The sequence below is a fragment of the Salpingoeca rosetta genome (genome assembly GCF_000188695.1).
Source record: "Salpingoeca rosetta unplaced genomic scaffold supercont1.21, whole genome shotgun sequence".
Lineage (NCBI taxonomy): Eukaryota > Choanoflagellata > Craspedida > Salpingoecidae > Salpingoeca > Salpingoeca rosetta.
Window position 1 is genome coordinate 664,402 of NW_004754913.1, and position 18,520 is coordinate 682,921.

The window sequence follows — 18,520 nt, forward strand, 5'->3', positions numbered from 1 at the left end:
CACACACACACACACACACACGCATGCACACACACGCATACAAACACAGCCACACACAGAAATGCCGTAACGCATAGCTTACGAGAGAACGCAGAGCACGCCTGTGCCAGCCGCAAGTGGGATCGCCCAGGGAAACTGTTGTTCATAGTCCACCTTGAATAGGAGGCTGGCCAACACACACAAGGTTCCAGTCCCGCACGACACTCCAAACAACACAGCAGACAACCGCAACCAAAACCTGTGTCAGTCAGAAGGTGTGTGTGTGTGTGCAGTGTGTGTGTATGTGTGTGTGTGTGCGTGCGGTGAGGTGAGGTGAATGCAAAACGGGAGCAAAGACGCACGAGTGCACGCTGGTCGAGGGAGATAGCATGGAAGGTTGAAAGATACATTCAACTCAAACACAAAGCCCGCAGAGACAATTGCACACAAGCGCACGAGCAAACACACAAGCACACACACAAGCACACGCATGCACATACACGTACACATACACACACGCACACGCACACACATGCCCAAGCACACAAGCCAATACACACACACATACATACACAACTGACGTTGGGATGCGAGGATCAAAGAGAAGGACACTCTGCAGGTCAAAGTAAAAGTAGACAAAGCCGCCGATGATCATCCAGATGATGCTGGTGACGAGCGGGTTGCTCCTGTCCTTGTGTATCGCCGACTTGACCATCTTCACTTGCTCCTCCGTCATTACAAACGAGTCATCAGCGCCTGCGCAACAACGAGCAGCGAGTGTGTGTGTGTGTGTGTGTGTGTGTGTGTTTGTGCGTTTGGGGGGAAGAGGCAGACAGTGCCAACACACACACACACTCACACACACACACCACACACACATACACACTCACTGACACAATTGCATACACACTCACTCTCACACTCACACACACTCACACACACACCGCACCTTCGCTGCTGCTGGCAACCCGTCGCCGCAGTGGGCGTTCATCTTCACGCATCATCTTCGTTGTTGGTTGGTTGGTTGGTGGCTGTTGTGGCAGTTTGATGATGGTTGGTCCTCCTCCCAGTTCTTCTTTTTGTTCTGTTGTTTTATTGGGGAAAACTCGCTGAAATCTTACACTGCTCCCAGCGCTCAGAGGTGGGGAAAGCGATTGGCGCAAACAAAGTTCTGTGTTTGTGACAGTGTGCATGCATGCGCGTGGTGGTGGTGGTGGTGGTGCTGGTGCTGATGCTGGCGCTGGTTCCACGTGACAGCGGCCACCACGGCATCATCCACGCAGCCATCGCCACCGCTGCCAACAAGGTGCGAGCAAAGAGGGTGTGTGGATGCAGTGCAGTGCAGGTGGTGCAGGTGTCGTGGCACACAGACACACGCATATGCACACTCACGCACACTACTCTCTCACGCACACTACTCTCTCACGCACACTTGCTCACGCAACACACACACACACACACACACACACACACACACACACACACACTCTCTCTCTCTCTCTCTCTCTCTCTCTCTCTCTCTCTCTCTTACCCACACACACACACACACACCCTCTCTCTCTCTCTGTCTACATATGCACACATGCGCTGTAGGCCCCCCACCGCGGGGAAGTCTATCTGGTGCAGAATGAAGGCGATGGCACGGTTGTCGTGTTCCACAAGCAGCTGACGCACGCCAGCGAGTCGCTCGGCTTCCGCTTCCTGGCGACAACGGAACGCAACACCTGCGGCGCATCAGAGTTCTACAACCTCACGATCGAAGACAGTGGCGTGCGCTGCGTGTTTAACCACCCCCCAGCCATCACGCGCCCGCTCTCCGTCGTGCAGCAGATCACGCGGTGCCCCGTGCCACGCTCGCTCCGGCTCGGCCACACGACCGTCACCGTCGCTTTTCGCGGCGTGCTTGCCCATCCGACGACCGTCATCCCAACAGCAACAACAAGGACAGCAGTCGACACACCTGTGCAAGCAACAGCCATACGCTCCATACCCTCTGCTTCTACGAATACACCAGGGCAGCAGCACCAGCAACGGCAACGCCGCCATCGCTTGCGACACGTCGACACGCCCCACCTCACGCCGCCCGCACAGCGCACACAGCAAGCGGCGGGCCCTCCGTATCAGCTGTGCGCGTGCCTGCTCATGTGGCACCGGAGTGAGTTCCTTGAGGAGTGGCTGCGGTTCTACACGGCCGTGCATGGGCTGCAGAAGACGTTTGTGTACGACAACGACTCTGGGGTGGACAACCTTCACGCGCACGTGCGCCTGCTGCAGCTGTTCTTCACCATCGACTACGTGTGGTTTCCCACGCCGCACACGCAGCCGGGGTATACGGGCCACTGTCTGCTGCGCGCCAAGCGCGAGTGCGAGTGGGTGATGTTCATGGACGTGGACGAGTATGCCACGGTGCATTCGCGCACGTCATTGAGGCCGACGCGTGCGCTGCGATCGTACCTGGCCACGCTGCCGGCCACCACGGGCCAGGTGCGCATGCTGATGGCCTCCTACAGCAGTGGGCGGCTGCTGCGTGACCACCCACCCGGGGCACCCATGCTTAACACCTACCGCTGCCGCCTGCACAGGGACAACCCGCTCCTGGGCAACGTCAAGACCATTGTTCGCCCCACGCACGCGCACAGCTCGCTGTTCAACTCCGTGCACACCATCTGCAGCGCTCCCAACAGCACCGTTCTCTCCCTCTACCCGAGCCAGGCCCTCATCCATCACATGAAGGTGTGTGATTGTGTGTTTACGTCTATGTGTTTGCGTGTGTGTTCAGTATGTTCAGTGTGTGTGCGTGTGAGTGTGAGTGTGAGTGTAAGTGTGAGTGTGAGTTTGTGTGTTGTCCGTATGTCTCTGTGTGTGCATGTGTGCGTGGGTGTTCAGTGTGTGCCTGCATACTTTGGTTGCCGTCCCAAACGTACCCCGCTCACTATCCCACCCCCACTCCCGCCGTCACAGGTGGTCGCGTGGTCCGTGTACCGCCGCCGCTACGCCCGCCGCGCGTCCCCTGCCTCCTCTGCAGACTACGAGCGCCGCCACCACGAGGCCTCGCTCGGCTTCACTGCGCAGTACCTGGCCGAGGTCAACACCGCCTGCGAGCAGGAGGACGCGCTGCCGCAGCTGCTTGCCTGCGCACTCTCCCCGCTGTCGACACGCGTGTGCAGTTTGCGCCAACGCTCACGCCAGCTTCGCCCAGTATCACCACAGCTGTCACCGTTGTCAGCGTCATCCTCGTCGCTCATGAGATCTTCAGCCGCGTCTTTATCTTCGTCTTCCACAACGTCTCGCCTCACTGTGGTGGCGGCGACACGGCGTGCTGTGCTGCGAGTGCTGACCAAGGCAGCCGCACATCCAGGTGCAAGCGCACTTGGTGCTGTACAGTCGTGGTTTGCATTGCAGCCAGCAGCGGCAGCAGGTGCGTTGTCGCGTGCACGCCGCGCTGTGCTTGTGGTGGAGCACCCGCTGCTGTTGTTTGCTGATCTTCTCGCCGCCATCACCAGCGGTGACCTCTTGCCGCTGCCGCCCGTGCTGCGGGGCGGATCTTTTGCTCAACAACAACAACAACAACAACAACAACAACAACAACAACAACAACAACAACAACAACAACAAAAAGGTGGAGGAATTGTTGGTGCTGAGGAATGGGCGTGGCTGCACCGTGTTCTCGCTGTTCCAGACGTGGGCATGTCAGCAGATACGCAGCTTCCTGTTTACACCCAGCACAGCCGCACTCCAACAGCACCACCATCAAAGCGACAACACCGAGATGCAATAGAGCAACACAGATTGGCCGATGCTGCTGCTGCTTCTGGTATTGCGGGTTCCTCGTCCGCGATGATGTCGCGGGAGGAGCGTGCTGCTGCGTTGGTTGTGACGCTCGGCAACGCATGGTTTGCTATTACTGATGCGACGGCCATTCCAGTTGCCAACACGGCAGCCATTGTGGAGTCGCGTGCAGCATGCCAACGGCACCTGTTTCCCGACCATGCTGAGACCGATGCTGATGATGGTGCGCTGAGTGTGCGGCGTGCGTGTGACGTGGTGGTTGCAGCGCTGCGGCTGCATCGCGCGGGAGACTTGTCTGACCTGCGCGCAGCAGAGACGTGCAATGCCATGGCTCGCATTGCCGCCAACAACGCCCTCCTTCTCCAGCTGTTTCTGCGCACCAGCTCCCTCCTTGGCTACCCGGACCTTCGCCAGCACTTATCTATCCTCTGTTCATAGCACACGCGTCATGTACATTTGCGTGCGTGTGTGCATCTGTGTGTGTGTGTGTGTGTGTGTGTGTGTGTGTGTGTGTAGGTGTGCATGTTTGTATGTGTCCATGCTCGTGTGGAAGTGTCACAGACAGACAGACAGACAGACAGACAGACAGACAGACAGACAGACAGACAGACACACACACACACACACACACACACACACACACACACACACACACCAACCCAAATACATATAGGCCAATGCACTTGTTATAGGCCGAACTGGGTTTTCGCGCCTTGTCCGACATTATTGTTGAAGCGTGTTGTTGCGACAAACGACTGTGCGTTGTGGTGTGTGACTGGACCGTTGAGCGAGCGACACGGCCAGCACCTAAGCACCACCAAAGCACCACCGCTGCCAACACCATGGCCCCAACGTCACGGCGACGGCGCCACAAGGAAGAAGCGGAAGTGGACGATGACGGCGAGTTCGATGATGAAGTTGCAGAAGAACAAGAGACCGCCAACGGCGATGGACCGCCTGCAGCGAAGAAATCAAAGACCACGAGCCCCAGCTTGTACCGAGATGGTGCCATTGTCCGCATGAAGCTGGAGAACTTTGTGTGAGTGTGCAGGCGCGAGCATGTATGTGGTAGTTGTTTTGCTGCCGCGATTTGGAGGCTGTCGCTGTCGTTGCTTGTGTTGTGGCTGTTGTGGCTGTGACCAGCAGCTTCGTTCACATGCGCTGCTCATACAACATGTCATGACGTGCAGTACGTACAACCATGTTGAGTTCCGGCCAGGCCCCAGCTTGAATGTGGTCATCGGTCCCAACGGTAACGCGCGTGCTTGTGTTTGTGGACTGTGAACAGATTGTGTGTGCGCACGCCCTGCCCGATCCTTGCCTCCACACATTGCGCGGCCTTGCCCATCGACAAGCGTGCGCCTGCGTTTTGTGCATTCCTGACGCGCATGCACGATTTCCTTCCCCATGGCAAACCACGGCGTCCTTAGGCACTGGCAAGTCCTCCATCGTCTGTGCGATGGCACTGGCCCTCGCTGGCAAGCCCAGCGTCCTTGGCAGAGAAACAAAGGTGAGATGATGGCGCAGTGTGCTGTGTTGTGGCGCGGTGTGCCGTGTGAAGCTGTGCTGTTCTGTATCGTGCTGAGCTGTATCGTGCTGTGCTGTATCGTGCAGCGTTATGGTGCGGTGTAGTGTGCTGCACCATGTTGTGCCTTTCCTTTTCATATGTCGTGTGTGATGCACCTTTGCTTCGCTCACATGTGTTTGCCTTGCATCACACGGCACTGCCTCAGGCTGCTGCGTTCATTCGAACCGGCGCCAACTCAGCCACCATCGAGGTTGAGCTGTAAGTAGCACAGCCAGCACACAAGGGCATATGCCAAGTTGCACACTCCTGCACATGTTCCTCCGCGTTCGATCTGCTTCCATTCTCTCATGCGCTCCTCCCCCCCCCCATGTCCAACACACACACACACACACACACACACACACACACACACACACACACACACACACACACACACACACACACACACACACACCACACACACACTAATGCTCGTGCATGCGACCGTGCAAACACCGCCCGTCTTGGTCTTTTGGTTTTGCTGCAGGTTCCAGAGCAGCGGTCAGAACATGGTGGTGCGGCGGGTGATCAAGAAAGGAAACCAAAACGCATTCTACATCAACGGAAAGCCAACCACAGAGCAGAACGTGTGTGGACACCGGTTGTGGTGGCGGCAGCATGCGATGTTGTGTTGATGCAACCTGGGCACCACTGCCGCTGGTGGTGGTGGTAGCTGTTTGCTCACTGTTATGGCGGCTGCTTGCTTGCACACGTGCATGTACGTGCTCGTGGGCCCACTTGTCTGCATGTCTGCAACATGTCCATGCTCCTTTTCTTTCTCGACATGTACACTTATACACATGTGCCTGTGCAGGTCCGGGAAACAGTGGCCAAACAAGGCATCCAGATTGACAACCTGTGCCAGTTTCTGCCGCAGGACAAAGTGTCCGCTTTTGCCAAGAAGACCCCGCAGGAACTCCTTGTTGACACGCAGCGCGCGGTGAGTGATGTGGTTCAGGAAGGAGGAGCTGACAAAGGCAGAGGAGGCGTTCAACCACTCCAAGGTGCAGCCCCGCCACAACGCGCGTGTGCTTTTGTGTGTACTTTTGTGTGTGTGTGTGTGTGTGTGTGTGTGTGTGTGTGTGTGTGTGTGTGTGTGTGTGTGTGTGTGTGTGTGTGTGTGTGTATGATGCAAATTGAGCGAATGATTGAGCGCGTACGCGACAACGAACAGGAACCATTTACACACATGCATGCATGCACACATGCACACACACACACACACATTCATGCACACACTTTGGCAGAAACAACTGCAACCCTTCCGCAAAGCAGTTGAGAAGGCCGAGAAGGACAAAGCGCAGAAGGAGAAGAACTTGAGCGGCGTGGTCAGTCGTGCTTGCAGGCAACACTTTGCCGGGTGTTTGTTGCGATGCTGCTGATGACAATTTGCACTCATTCAATGTTATACCTAAACACACACAACACTCGCACTCACTCACACACATACACACATACACACAACACACGCACACCCTCAAACAATTACTCCATGTTTGTGCGCAGAAACCGAACATTGGAAAGCTGCAGCGGCGGCTCAACAAGTTGCAGACCCAGGCGGCCGACTTTAGCTCCAGGTGCCGTGGTCTCCGCACGCCCGCATGTACTTGTGTGTGTGTGTGTGTGTGTGTGTGTTTGTGTGTGCTTGCGTGCCTTCATTATGATGAATTGTTTCCTCACCAACACATGCTTGTATGAATGCACAACACTCTCCAACTCCTCCGCCGCCACCACCACCTCCTCCTCCGGTCGGACGGTGTGCAGTTTGCTGAATGTGGACATTCGCTTGGGCGAGTTGACAAATGAGACGAGAAAAGCCCAAGACAAGTGCGTCCTCGCGCGCCCGTGTGCTTCGGTGTTTTGAACCATGCGTCACTGCTTGCAGGCATTTCGCGTCATGTGCCGCTCCTCCAATTCTCACGACACTGCCGCCATCCAGCATCCTCACGACACTACCACCCTCACCACCCGCTGTCATCACCACCATCACCACTGTCACCACCGCCGCAACAACCCTCATCAGGGGGATGAACTGCGAGCGCAAAATTGCGGAGCTGACGGCCCGCCTCTCCGGCCAGCGCGACATGCAGCAGATCCAGGTGATGGTGACGCTGGTGGTGGTGATGATGGTGGTGGTGGTGGTGGTGGTGGTGGTGTGTAGGAGCGAACACAAATCGCGATGTGCGCGCGTGTGCTCATGTGTGCATGGGTGCATGGATGTGTTGGTTGTGGTTGCAGTACAAGCAGTCCCAATGGTCACACTGACACTGTATTGCTCACCCTCCCTGCCCCTTTTCTCTCCTTTTCGTGTGCGTGCGTGTGCGTGCGTGTGCGTGTGTGCGTGTGTGTGTGTGTGTGCGTTTGTGCAGGCGGACCTGCGAGAGATGCGGCACAGGGAGAACGAGTTTACACCGCAGCTTGACGCCATTCGCGATGAGACACAAGACCTTCAGGTGCGTCCAACCACAGGCACAGGTGTACCGCCATGGCATGTCGCCTGCCATTCATGCAAGTGTGTGTGCGTGTGTGTTCAAATGTGTGAGCCAGCATGTGGGGGGAGGGGTGTCTGTTGAACTGCTTCAAGCTGACGCATTGCTCATCACTGGCTTTGCCATTTCTGCAGGCTTCGATACAGGGTCGCACACGCGCCATTCAGAAGCACAAGAACGCCATTCAGGTCTCCACACACACACACACACACAAACAAACAAACAAACAAACAAACAAACAAACAAACAAACAAACAAACAAACAAACAAACAAACAAACAAACAAACAAACAAACAAACAAACAAACAAACAAACAAACAAACAAACAAACAAACAAACAAACACACATGCAACCACTAGCCAAACAGCGTCATGCCCCGTGCTTCGCGTGTGCTAACGGTGTCACCACCACCACCACCACCACCTCCACCATGGTTCCTCACACATGCACACATGTGCCCGTGTGTAGGAAGCGGAGAATGCGCAGAAGAGGAAGCAGGCTGCACTGGAGCAGCGCAACGGGTGGATGCGTGATGCAATCGCCTGGATCAACGATATGAACAAGTGCGTGCGTGCGTGCGTGCGTGTGTCGCGTGTGTTTCGTGAGTGTGTGTGTGTGTGTGTGTTGCGTGTGACTGTTATGCCGTGCAGCACGTGGCTCTTTGCGCCTCTTTTCACTTGTTTGACGCGCGTGGTATTGACATGGCATCTGTGTGTGTGTGTGTGTGTGTGTGTGTGTGTGTGTGTGTGTGTGTGTGTGTGTGTGTGTGTGTGTGTGTGTGTGTGTTGCAGGCGACTTGAGGCCGGCAGAAGCGACGGGTGGGTGCACCAATGTGTGCATGCGAAAACAACCACGCGTGTGCTTGGAGCAAGCGAGCAAGCGAACAACCAACACCACAGCAGACGAAGCAATGCACGCCTGCATATATTGCCTCACATCAACGACCGCATCACGACACACCCAAATATACAATAACACACCCACACAATGCTGCAGGTTCCGCATGCGCGTGTTCCCACCGCTTGTGCTGAACATCAACGTGCAGCAGTCTGATGTTGCTGCGCTGGTGGAGCACAGCATCCCCGGCCGCGACCGTATCGCCTTCCTCTGCCAGTGCGAAGACGACCAGCGGGTGCGTTCCTGTTCTTGTGTTTGTGCGTGTGTGTGCTTGTGCTTGTGTGTGTGTCTGTGTCTGTGTCTGTGTGTCTGTGTGTCTGCGTCTGTGTCTGTGTGTCTGCGTCTGTGTCTGAATCTGCGTGCGTTCTTTGCATTGCATTCCTCCGTTTGAAGCGCCCCTTCCCTCCCCCTCTAGATCAACTCGCTTACCACACACCGCTCTACCTCATGCGTGTGCAGATGCTGGTGTCCACGCTGCGCAAACAGCGCGGGTTCCCCATCAACGTTGTCCGGATCCCACCGGATGATTTGTCCAGCATCTCGGCGCCGCTGACGCCGGAGGAAGCGCAGCACTTTGGGATTGACGGCTTCCTCCTGGATGCCGTGGACGCCCCGGATCGCGTCAAGGTCTACCTCGCCAAAGTGGTGCGTTGGAAGAGTCACGGCCATTAGCAAGACATGCTGCCGTCGGTGGTGGTGGTGGTGGTGGTGGTGGTGGTGGTGGTGGTGGTGGTGGTGGTGGTTGCTGTGGCGGTAATGATCTGCTGTGGGATGATGCATGGCAAGCTGATTGCTCCACCTTGTCTTCCCCATGTCTTTTCCGTTCTGACTTGCACACCCCCCCCCCGGGCATCGCCGCCTGCATCGCTATCGTGTGCAGTTGTATTTGCACCAGACGCCGTATGTCCGCCGCAAATCGCGCGACATTGCAGATGGGCTCAAGGAACGAGGTGCGGTGATGGTGTTATGGCTTGTTGGTGAGGATGATGATTGCTTGTTGGTGAGGATGATGATTGCTTGTTGGTGAGGATGATGATTGCGTGTTGGTGAGGATGATGATTGCTTGTTGCATGCATTGCTTTGCCTTTTGTGTCGCTGTCAATGGTGACGTTCGTTGCCTTTCACACATTCCCCCCATCTCACAACCACACGACAACACCACCAACACCAACACACCCATGACATTGCTGCCATCGCCACTGCGTGCGGGGGAAAAGGTTTCAAGTCGTTCTTCATTGGCACAACGGGCTACCGCGTCATGTCGTCCCGCTTCGACCGCCGCGCAGATGCGGTGCGGTCCTTGTACCATGATGGCGATGACGACGATGATGGCGATGACGATGATGAGGATGATCAGTGGCGGTGGTGGCGAGTTGAGGTGGTGGTGATGAGTGGTGTCCTGCCGCTCACGTGGACCTCCTTCGCCCGCACACACACGCGCACACACATACACACGCACAATTTTTGTCCAATCTCTCACTCCCCATCAACTCATCTCCCCCTTTCCTCATTCACGTCCATGCCTGCCATCCCCCCCGGGCCGTGTCCTGCAGATGCGGCTCGATGAGGTGAAGCCGGCCCAGCTGCTCGCCCTCTCCGTCGACACCGATCGCAGGCAGCACCTCATCGGGTCAGCGCACCCGCGGCGCGTGTGATTGTGTGACTGTGTGTGTGTGTGATTGTGTGGCTGTGTGTGTGTGTGTGTGTGTTGTTTTTAGCACTGTCTCCACTTGTTGTGTTCCCGCAAAATGTGGTTCTGTTCCAGAAGAAGTTGTGTTCGTGCTTGCTTCTCCCCCTCTGCCTGCGCGTGTGGCTGCTTATGTGCATGATGCATTGCTGATCAGCACCCCCCTTTCCTCACCCATCCCTTTGGTCTGCTCATCATCATCATTGTCGTCATCGCCGTCGTCGTGATCACCACACTTCCCATCACCGCTGATCAGCGAAATTCGGCGTTTGGAGGAGGAGATTGAGACCTCCCAACAGCAGCTGCAGCAGCTTGAAGCGCGCGCAGCTGTGAGTCAACGTGTTCGGGCACAAGTGGATACCTGTTCTCAAACACCCTTGAAGTGACATACTTCAACTCCAAATGCAACTGCCTTGAGCCGCCACACACACACACACACACACACGCACACGCACACGCACACACACGCACACACGCGCGCGCACACATGTCTCATACCTCCGCCCCCCCCCCCACACACACACGCGCGCGACTGTGCTGCTGCGCCCATTCAACGCGTTGCAGGAGATTGAGGAGGAGAAGAGCCAGTTCTCGCAGCGCATCGCCGCCTTGCAGGAGGAGCGTCACAAGGTCGTGGACCTGTCCGGAAAAATCAAGCGCTATGAAACATCACGCGAAGCATACAACAACCAGCTGCACCAGCTGCAGGTGCGAAGTGGTGGATTGACGTGGACAGTTTTGTTTGTTCGTTTGTTTGTTCGTTTGTTTGTTCGTTGTTTGTTCGTTTGTTCGTTTGTTCGTTCGTTTGTTTGTTCCTTTGTTTGTTTGTTGTTTGTTCGTTTGTTCGTTTGTTTGTGTCAGTGCGTTTACGGTTTAATGTAGCTGTTCGGCTCGACGTTCTGAATCGGTTGATTGCGCCATCCCTCGCACACACACACACACACACACACACACACACTTGGCCCGTCGTCCAGGTGAAGAAGGAAGTCGTGCAGAAGGAGATGGCGGATTTGATTGCGTCATCCGGCTCCTACTGGCGCGAGATCGAGGACACCGCACAGAAACTCGTACGTCCACACAGCACACATGCATTGTTGGCTTGTGCTTTGTGTTGCGGTGTACTGCGCTCTGTGTTTGTGTGTTTGTGTGTGTGTGTGTGTGTGTGGTGTGTGTGTGTGTGTGCGTGCGTGTGTGTGTGTGTGTCATGTCGTGCGTGCGTGCGTGTGTGTGTGTATCCTGTCGTGTATGTATGTTCGCCCCCCTCCCGCTTTCGTTTGTTTCTACCACGACGCAATACCATGTCCAACTAAATTTCTCAACCAACGCTTCCGCCCGCACTCGGCACTTGTTTAATCATTTTGTGTGTGCGCGTGCAGGTTGGCAAGATGGATGTGCTGACGGTGCTGCAACTCAACCTCGACCGCGCGGAAGCGACGGTGGGGACTGCTGTGCGAACTTACCGTGGTGGTGGTGGTGGTGATGGTGGTGATGGTGGTGGTGGTCGCACAATCAGTGCCGTGTTTGTGGGAGGTTTGAGCACAGTTGACATCATGTCTGATGAAGGTCCCTTGCTCTCCGACTCTGCTCACAACATATCCGTGTGTGTGTGTGTGTGTGTGTGTGTGTGTGTGTGTGTGTTTGTGTGCAGGTGCACGTGAACACCCGGGCGCCGGAGGAAGAGGAGGACTCTCTGCGCGCACATGCGCACGTCGTCAAGCAGCTCAAGGACGACGTGAAGTGCCTCAAGGCAGAGGCAAAACACAAACTCTAGGTCATGCCCCCCGTCCACTTGAGAAATACGCACGCACGCACACACACACACACACACACATACTCTTTCTCTCTCTTTCTTTGTTTCTCTCTCTCTCTCTCTCTGTGTCGCGTGTCATTGGTGCGTGTTTGCCGCATCCCGCCTCGCTCACACACAAACACGCACATATTATGCGCTTGCATCATGCATTTCAGGCTGCCCGGGCCAACAACGACAACAGCATGCTGACTGAGGAGCAGAAGCAGGAGTTTGCGGGTCTGGCCAAGACAATCCCGGGTCTCGAGGCCGCCAAGGCCGACCTGCAAGCACAGGTCTGCTGTCGCTGCTGGTGTTGCCTCTGTCACTGTGTCACTGCTGCTGCTACTGCTGTTGTGGTGTAGTGGGGTGTTTCACTGCTCCATTCAACCCGCCACCAAACCACTGCCAGCTCACCATGGATGATGGCCACTTCAGATGCACGTGATTGCGCCCGCAAACGCGAGTGCCGTCGACGCATTTGAGAGCGCCCTGAAGCGGCTCGAACAACACAAGGGCGAGGTGCGGCCTGGTAACCGTGCATGCTGGAACAAATGATGACTCCTATTTCATGGGAATGGATTGTGTCTCATGTTTTTTTTTTCCTGCCTTGCTTCCCTGCCATTTTCTTCCCTCTCGAATTCCTTGACACACACTCACTCACACACACACTCACTCACACACCACGCACTTGTTCTTGTGATTGTGTTCCATGGGCAGTTGCGCGAGGTGCAGGAGAAGTTGAAGGGCTTCAACGCTGAAATGGCCGCCGTCGCCAAGCAGTGGAAGGCGGAACTGAAGAAGCTTGTGCGTGGGCAGCTCACTCCTTCCACCTGCCTTGCCCATGACTGTGTGTGTGTGTGTGTGTGTGTGTGTGTGTGTGTGTGTGTGTGTGTGTGTGTGTGTGTGTGTGTGTGTGTGCAGGCCCCACTTGACCTCGCATGGTTTCCCTTGCTTTACCTTCTTGCCGTGCATTCCCCTCCTTCCTTTCCACCAACCTCCTAACGCCCTCACCAACACTTAACAATGCCCTTCCTTCACCCCCGCCCGGTAAACCCCAATCCCCTTGCCCCCCCCCCCTTGCCCCCTTGATCCGCGCCAGAACTACGAGGATTGGGGCATTGAGATCAGCGTGAGCTTCCGCAAGGACGAGGCCCTGCAGCCGCTGCGCGCCCACCACCAATCTGGCGGCGAGCGCTCCGTCTCTACCATGCTCTACCTCATGTCCCTCCAGCGCCTCACACGGGTAAGCTGTGTGTTTCTGTGTGTGTGTGTGTGTGTGTGTGTGTGTGTGTGTGTCTATCTATCTATCTATCCATCTATCTATCTATCTCTCTCTCTGTCTCTCCGTCTGTCTGTCTGTCTGTCTGTCTGTCTCTCTCTCTCTGCCTCTCTGTCTCTCTCTGTCTGTGTCAGACATGCTGTCGCCTGATATTTTCTTGCATATCCACACCAAAGATCACACACACACATACGCACACACGCTCACACACACACATACGCAGTGCCCATTCCGCGTGGTGGATGAGATCAACCAGGGCATGGACGCGACAAACGAGAAGCGCGTGTTTGAGCAGGTTGTCAACTCGTCCACGTCGGAGTCGTCGCAGTACTTCCTCATCACGCCGAAGCTGCTGCCAGATCTCCCATACAACCCGGCCATGACCGTGCTGTGTGTTTACAACGGCCCACACATGCTCACGCACTCCAAGTGGAACCTCCCCTCCTTCCTCTCTGCCCGCCGCCGCCTCGCCCTCTCCGCCTAATCGAGACACCTACCCGTTAGCTTGTGTGTGTGTCTGTGTCTGTGTCTGTGTGTGTGTGTGTGTGTCTGTGTGTGTGTGTGTGTGTCTGTCTGTGTGTGTCTGTGTGTCTGTGTGTGTGTGTGTGTATGCCTATCCGCGCTTGCTTCTCTCGATCTTGTTTTGCATGCTGGGCTGCAATGTTGAGTCCTTCCTTGAATTTTCGTCATAGCATCCATAAAATTCGACAATTACCAACGATGCCGACGTTGATGATGACGCTTGTTGGTCGTTCTGCTGCTGTTGGTGCCGCTGCTGCTGTTGGTGTTGGGCGCGGGGTGGTGGCAGCCGCGGCGAGGAGACGAGCAGTGGCCACTGCCGTGTCGGCAAGCAGTAGTTATGTGTGGCTGAGCAGCCGTGGTGGTCAAGAACGCACCAGAGGGCAGCAGGCACTGCTGCCTGCACAGACCACGCGCAGCGGTGGCTGGAGTTGGACTCACAACGCCGCTGGGCGCAACAAGACCTCAAACACAGCCACAACAAGCCTGATGATGCTGGGCCTCTGGACGGGGCTCATGTTCGGTTCGACAACGACAAAAGAAGAAGAGGATGCGTGTGGCACCAGCGAGGACCTCAGCCGTGATGGCACACGTGCGCCCGCATTGTCCACGGCCGAGGACCTGGAGCGCATCCGAGTCGCCGCAACGGCTGCTCTGCGCGGCAACCGGCTGCAGGACTTCAAGGAGCTGGTGAGGGAGGCCAAGCATCTGTCGGGCGGTGATGTGGAGCTGCGCGACTCCATTGGCCGGTCCCTATCCATGCTCGCTGCGGGATTGGGCAAGCTGCAGGCGCTCAAATTTCTGCTCCGCGAGGGCGCAGACGCGCGCGCTGTCGACCAGCACGGGCTGACGCTTCTGGAGCACGCCAGCTGGAAGGACCAGGTGTTTGTGGTGCAGTACCTGCTGCACGACGTGAAGATGCACCCAGACCAGTCCTGCGACATGTTTGGCCTGTACCCGCTTCACAAGGCCGCTGGCTACGGCAACGCCAACGTGTTGCAGCAGCTGCTGGATGCCGGTGCAGACGTGAACCAGCCCACAGCAGAGAGCACCGCGCCACCGTCATATGAGGCCGGCTCCAAGCTGGAGACCGCGCTGGCCATCGCCAGCCGTCTCGGCTACCACGACGCCATGCGCACGCTTCTGTCAACAGAGGGCTGTCGCGTCAACCAGGCGGACCGGCATGGGGACACCCCACTGCATCACGCGCTGCGCAAGGGGGATTGGCGGGCGACGGAGCTGCTCGTGTCCGCTGGCGCCGACCCAAGCCTGTGCAATGGAGAGCAGAAGACGGGTCTCGCAGTTGCATCATCACTGCCGCTGGCACTCGCTGTGCGCACGCGCCTGATCCGCCTCTTTCCCACACGCGTTGTGCAGTTCTTGGACCCGGCATAGGGGTTGTGGTTGGGGGGGGGGGGGGAAGAGGGGTTGTTTGTGCTTGTTTGACTGACTCTCTGCCAGTGTGTGTGTGTGTGTGTGTGTGTGTGTGTGTGTGTGTGTCGCTGGCGTATGCATTGCAGACTGCTTGATGATTGTGAAGCAGCGTGTGATCGACACATGGCTGGCATCTGTCGTGTATCTGTGTACTTCAGACTGAAACAGGGCGAGAGAGAACAACGCAGAAGCAAGGACGACGGAAGCGATACAAGTGGGATACAATGCAGGCAATCACACACACACACATGTATGGCGGTGCTTGTTCAAGAGAGAGAGAGAGAGGGAGGGAGAGAGAGAGAGAGAGTGTGTGTGTGTGTGTGTGTGTGTGAGTGTGAGTGTGAGTGTGTGTGTGTGTGTGTGGTTAGAATGGTTGGGGCTGGAATGCCGCTTGCAAGGGTTTTGGCGCATATTCGGGGACCTGCACACGCAGAGGAAGATATTTGAAGGGTTATCAAAGAGATGCGCGTGAGAACCATCAGGAGTAGGGAACGTACAATACAAGCAGCAACATCTCCCCTCCCAACATAGAGAGAGAGAGAGAGAGGGTGTGTGTGTGTGTGTGCGTGCATGTGTGTGTGTCTGTGCGTGTGCGTGTGTGTCTGTGCGTGTGCGTGTGTGTCTGTGCGTGTGCGTGTGTGTCTGTGCGTGTGCGTGTGTGTCTGTGTGTGTGTGTGAGCACCCCCTCCCCATCCACAGTAGCGCGTACGCGTTCGGTCTTGAAGTGGAACTGCAGAAAAAACTGCTTCGTGCTCGGGTTCCAGCGCGTCCACAACTTGCCCGGCGCCTGGTCAATCTCAGAACTCGGAATCTGACGTTCCAGAGGGGGCAGATGGTGTGAGGAGGTGGGATGGGGAGGCGAGTGTGAGGAGGTGGGATTGAAGGTGCTTGCGACATACACGAAGTGGAGGAGGGGAGGGACGTCTCATATTGAACACGCACGCACGCACAACCTAACAAACAAACAATCAAACACACAAACACACAAACACACAAACAAGCAAACACACACGTACCTTGAAGGCGATGGTCTCGTAAGGCTCTGCTGCAAAGACGATAAACTGAAAGTTGCTGTCGGGGGCCTCCACGCGCTGTTCATATGCGGACATGAACCGGTGGCGCGGCAGCACGTCCTCCGCAATCTCGGGATAGTCAATCTTCACACGCACGCACACACACATGCACGCATGCACACATGCACGTACACACGAAGACAAGGGATGAATCAATCTGATGTGTGTGTATTTTGAGGCCATGTCGCTGACACTAACAGTCTCTGTCTCTCACTCTCTCTCTCTCACTCTCTCTCACACACACACACACTCTCTCTCTCACACACACACACACTCTCTCTCTCTCTCGCACACACTCACACACTCTCTCACACACTCACACACACACGACTGAATTGCTGAATGTTGAAGCGTACTGGAACTCTCGCCCTGCCAAGCCGTCGACACGATGTCTCACCTGGAAGAAGAGGCTGTATTGGCCCGTGGCAGGGTCACGCTGTTTCGTCACTGCAAACAACAAACACAAACAGCACAGCAGCAGTAGGACAGTCACACGTACGCGGGTGCAATGAGCATATTGGAAGAGGGATGATGGGGATGGGATAGCAAGTAGTGGGTGGATTGCGAGGCAAGACAGTGATGGCAGCTGCTGTCTGTTTGGTGGCGAAAGCAAACCACTACCACCACCATCGCTATGATTGTTGCCACGTGCACGAGCACGCGACACCGCAATTGATGGTCACGCACCTTTGTAGCCGGGGCGACCAACTTTCAAGAACTTCTTAATCTCCACCTGGGGCATATCCTGTCGCGTGCACATGATGTATCACATCACAACACACATGTGGTGTGAGCAAAAGGGCAAGCAGTCACATGACAGCCACTTCGACCACTGCAGTGCGAGCTCAGACTGGTGCCCATGCACGGTCACAACCCGTTCAGACATGAAGCAATACAAGCATACGCACGCACCGGCTTCATGGTGGGTGTGTCCTTCGCTTCCTTGATTGCGCGTATCCGCCTGTGGCAATGGTGTAGATGGAGAAGTGGAGGCAGAGATGGTCAACGTCGTTTGGAGTCAGGATCAATCTCCATTCCTCCCGCACACGCAAAGCACTGCTAGCGCCGTTGCAATCACCACGTGTCAACACTTACAGGTTCTCCTGGTGGCGTTTGCCTTGTGTGTGGGCGAGGTAGCTTCCCTCATTATTGTGCAGAGTCAAGCAAAGCTTGCACTCGTACTTGCCCAAGTGGTTCTTCATAAAGTACGGATCCTGTGTGTGTGCGCGTGTGTGCGTGTGTGCGTGTGTGTGTATGCGTGTGCGCGTGTGTGCGCGTGTGTGCGTGTGTGCGTGTGTGTGTATGTGTGTGTGTGTGCGAGCGTGTGTGTGTGCATGTGAGGTGTTGACAGCAAACAAGGACATCGAGGCCACGTCACACAGACACCGTGGCGTATTCATTCGTTCACATCTCCACACATGAACATACACACACATACATGAACATACACACACATACACACACGCACACACATACACATACGCACGCACACACACGTACAAGCATCCACGCACATTGCGCAGCTACGCAAACCATGCATGCCAAAGCACGCAAAACTGAAACGCAGAGGCGACGCAGCTGATACCTTGGCCAGATCGATGGTCTCCATGGCCAAAGCCATGAGACGCTCTTTGCGTTGGCGGTTGGACTCCGAGAAGGAGGCCGGCCCGCCGCCGCCAAACTTGCTGCCCACACGGTTCTGAAAGTCCATCTCCGCGTTGTGTGTCTATGATGTGCCTGTGCGTGTGCTGTTGTTGCGGCGTTCCTGATCACCTGTCACAGCAGTGCGTGCGCGGGTGCATGCAAATCGACAACACGGGTAATGGCGAGTGCGTGTGCGTGAGTTACAAGCCTGAAGGCTAAGTTGACGAGGAAGAATCCGAGCAATGACAGCCAGTCGCAGCGCAGTGCAGCAGGGAGTTGGAGGCGTGCGCATTCACACACCTCTCGCTCGCTCGCACTTGCTCGTCCTCGCAATGCGGTTGTGGAGGATTTGTGTAAAATGTACATAATTTT

At 56.0% G+C, this 18,520-nt stretch overlaps 5 protein-coding genes across 6 annotated transcripts in view; 3 read left to right on the top strand and 2 right to left on the bottom strand.

The window, feature by feature from the left end:
* Positions 1 to 1,144, bottom strand: part of PTSG_12691 (pre-mRNA-splicing factor RBM22) — a 5,199-nt gene extending 4,055 nt beyond the window's left edge. The window contains exons 1-3 of the mRNA XM_004991125.1: positions 929 to 1,144; positions 561 to 735; positions 83 to 238 (exon numbers count right to left, since the gene is read on the bottom strand). Of these exons, the coding sequence (XP_004991182.1) occupies positions 83 to 146 (64 nt within the window). The 5' untranslated portion in view covers positions 147 to 238; positions 561 to 735; positions 929 to 1,144. The remainder of the gene's footprint in view (positions 1 to 82; positions 239 to 560; positions 736 to 928) is intronic.
* PTSG_08160 lies at positions 1,032 to 4,269 on the top strand (the record flags this gene model as incomplete). Of its 2 annotated transcripts, none has more annotated exons than XM_004991126.1 (3): positions 1,032 to 1,120; positions 1,573 to 2,712; positions 2,941 to 4,269. In XM_004991126.1, exons 2-3 carry the CDS (start codon positions 2,122 to 2,124, stop codon positions 4,204 to 4,206), a joined length of 1,857 nt encoding a protein of 618 aa, XP_004991183.1. In that variant the 5' UTR covers positions 1,032 to 1,120; positions 1,573 to 2,121. The 2 variants fall into 2 exon arrangements, with proteins under 2 accessions (XP_004991183.1, XP_004991184.1); XM_004991127.1 differs by having other exon boundaries at positions 1,098 to 1,285; positions 2,941 to 4,206.
* A 157-nt stretch (positions 4,270 to 4,426) lies between these two features.
* PTSG_08161 (uncharacterized protein) lies at positions 4,427 to 14,196 on the top strand. Its single transcript, XM_004991128.1, has 27 exons — positions 4,427 to 4,807; positions 4,959 to 5,020; positions 5,199 to 5,278; positions 5,502 to 5,554; positions 5,823 to 5,922; positions 6,150 to 6,275; positions 6,583 to 6,663; positions 6,842 to 6,912; positions 7,275 to 7,434; positions 7,705 to 7,788; positions 7,959 to 8,012; positions 8,295 to 8,389; positions 8,823 to 8,958; positions 9,183 to 9,368; positions 9,604 to 9,673; positions 9,941 to 10,014; positions 10,277 to 10,353; positions 10,667 to 10,739; positions 10,975 to 11,118; positions 11,385 to 11,477; positions 11,787 to 11,846; positions 12,059 to 12,142; positions 12,376 to 12,492; positions 12,635 to 12,718; positions 12,917 to 13,003; positions 13,299 to 13,442; positions 13,702 to 14,196. The coding sequence occupies exons 1-27, from the start codon at positions 4,611 to 4,613 to the stop codon at positions 13,960 to 13,962; spliced, it is 2,853 nt and encodes a 950-aa protein (XP_004991185.1). The 5' UTR covers positions 4,427 to 4,610; the 3' UTR covers positions 13,963 to 14,196.
* Positions 14,197 to 14,198: 2 nt separating this feature from the next.
* PTSG_08162 (uncharacterized protein) lies at positions 14,199 to 15,651 on the top strand (the record flags this gene model as incomplete). The annotated part of the gene is made up of 1 exon (XM_004991129.1): positions 14,199 to 15,651. The coding sequence occupies one exon, from the start codon at positions 14,199 to 14,201 to the stop codon at positions 15,390 to 15,392; it is 1,194 nt and encodes a 397-aa protein (XP_004991186.1). The 3' UTR covers positions 15,393 to 15,651.
* PTSG_08163 (splicing factor 3a) lies at positions 15,549 to 18,498 on the bottom strand. Its single transcript, XM_004991130.1, has 9 exons — positions 18,449 to 18,498; positions 18,090 to 18,277; positions 17,600 to 17,718; positions 17,417 to 17,465; positions 17,192 to 17,249; positions 16,902 to 16,951; positions 16,448 to 16,588; positions 16,141 to 16,242; positions 15,549 to 15,852 (listed from the first exon to the last, which is right to left on the bottom strand). The coding sequence occupies exons 2-9, from the start codon at positions 18,213 to 18,215 to the stop codon at positions 15,796 to 15,798; spliced, it is 702 nt and encodes a 233-aa protein (XP_004991187.1). The 5' UTR covers positions 18,216 to 18,277; positions 18,449 to 18,498; the 3' UTR covers positions 15,549 to 15,795.
* Positions 18,499 to 18,520: the final 22 nt, after the last annotated feature.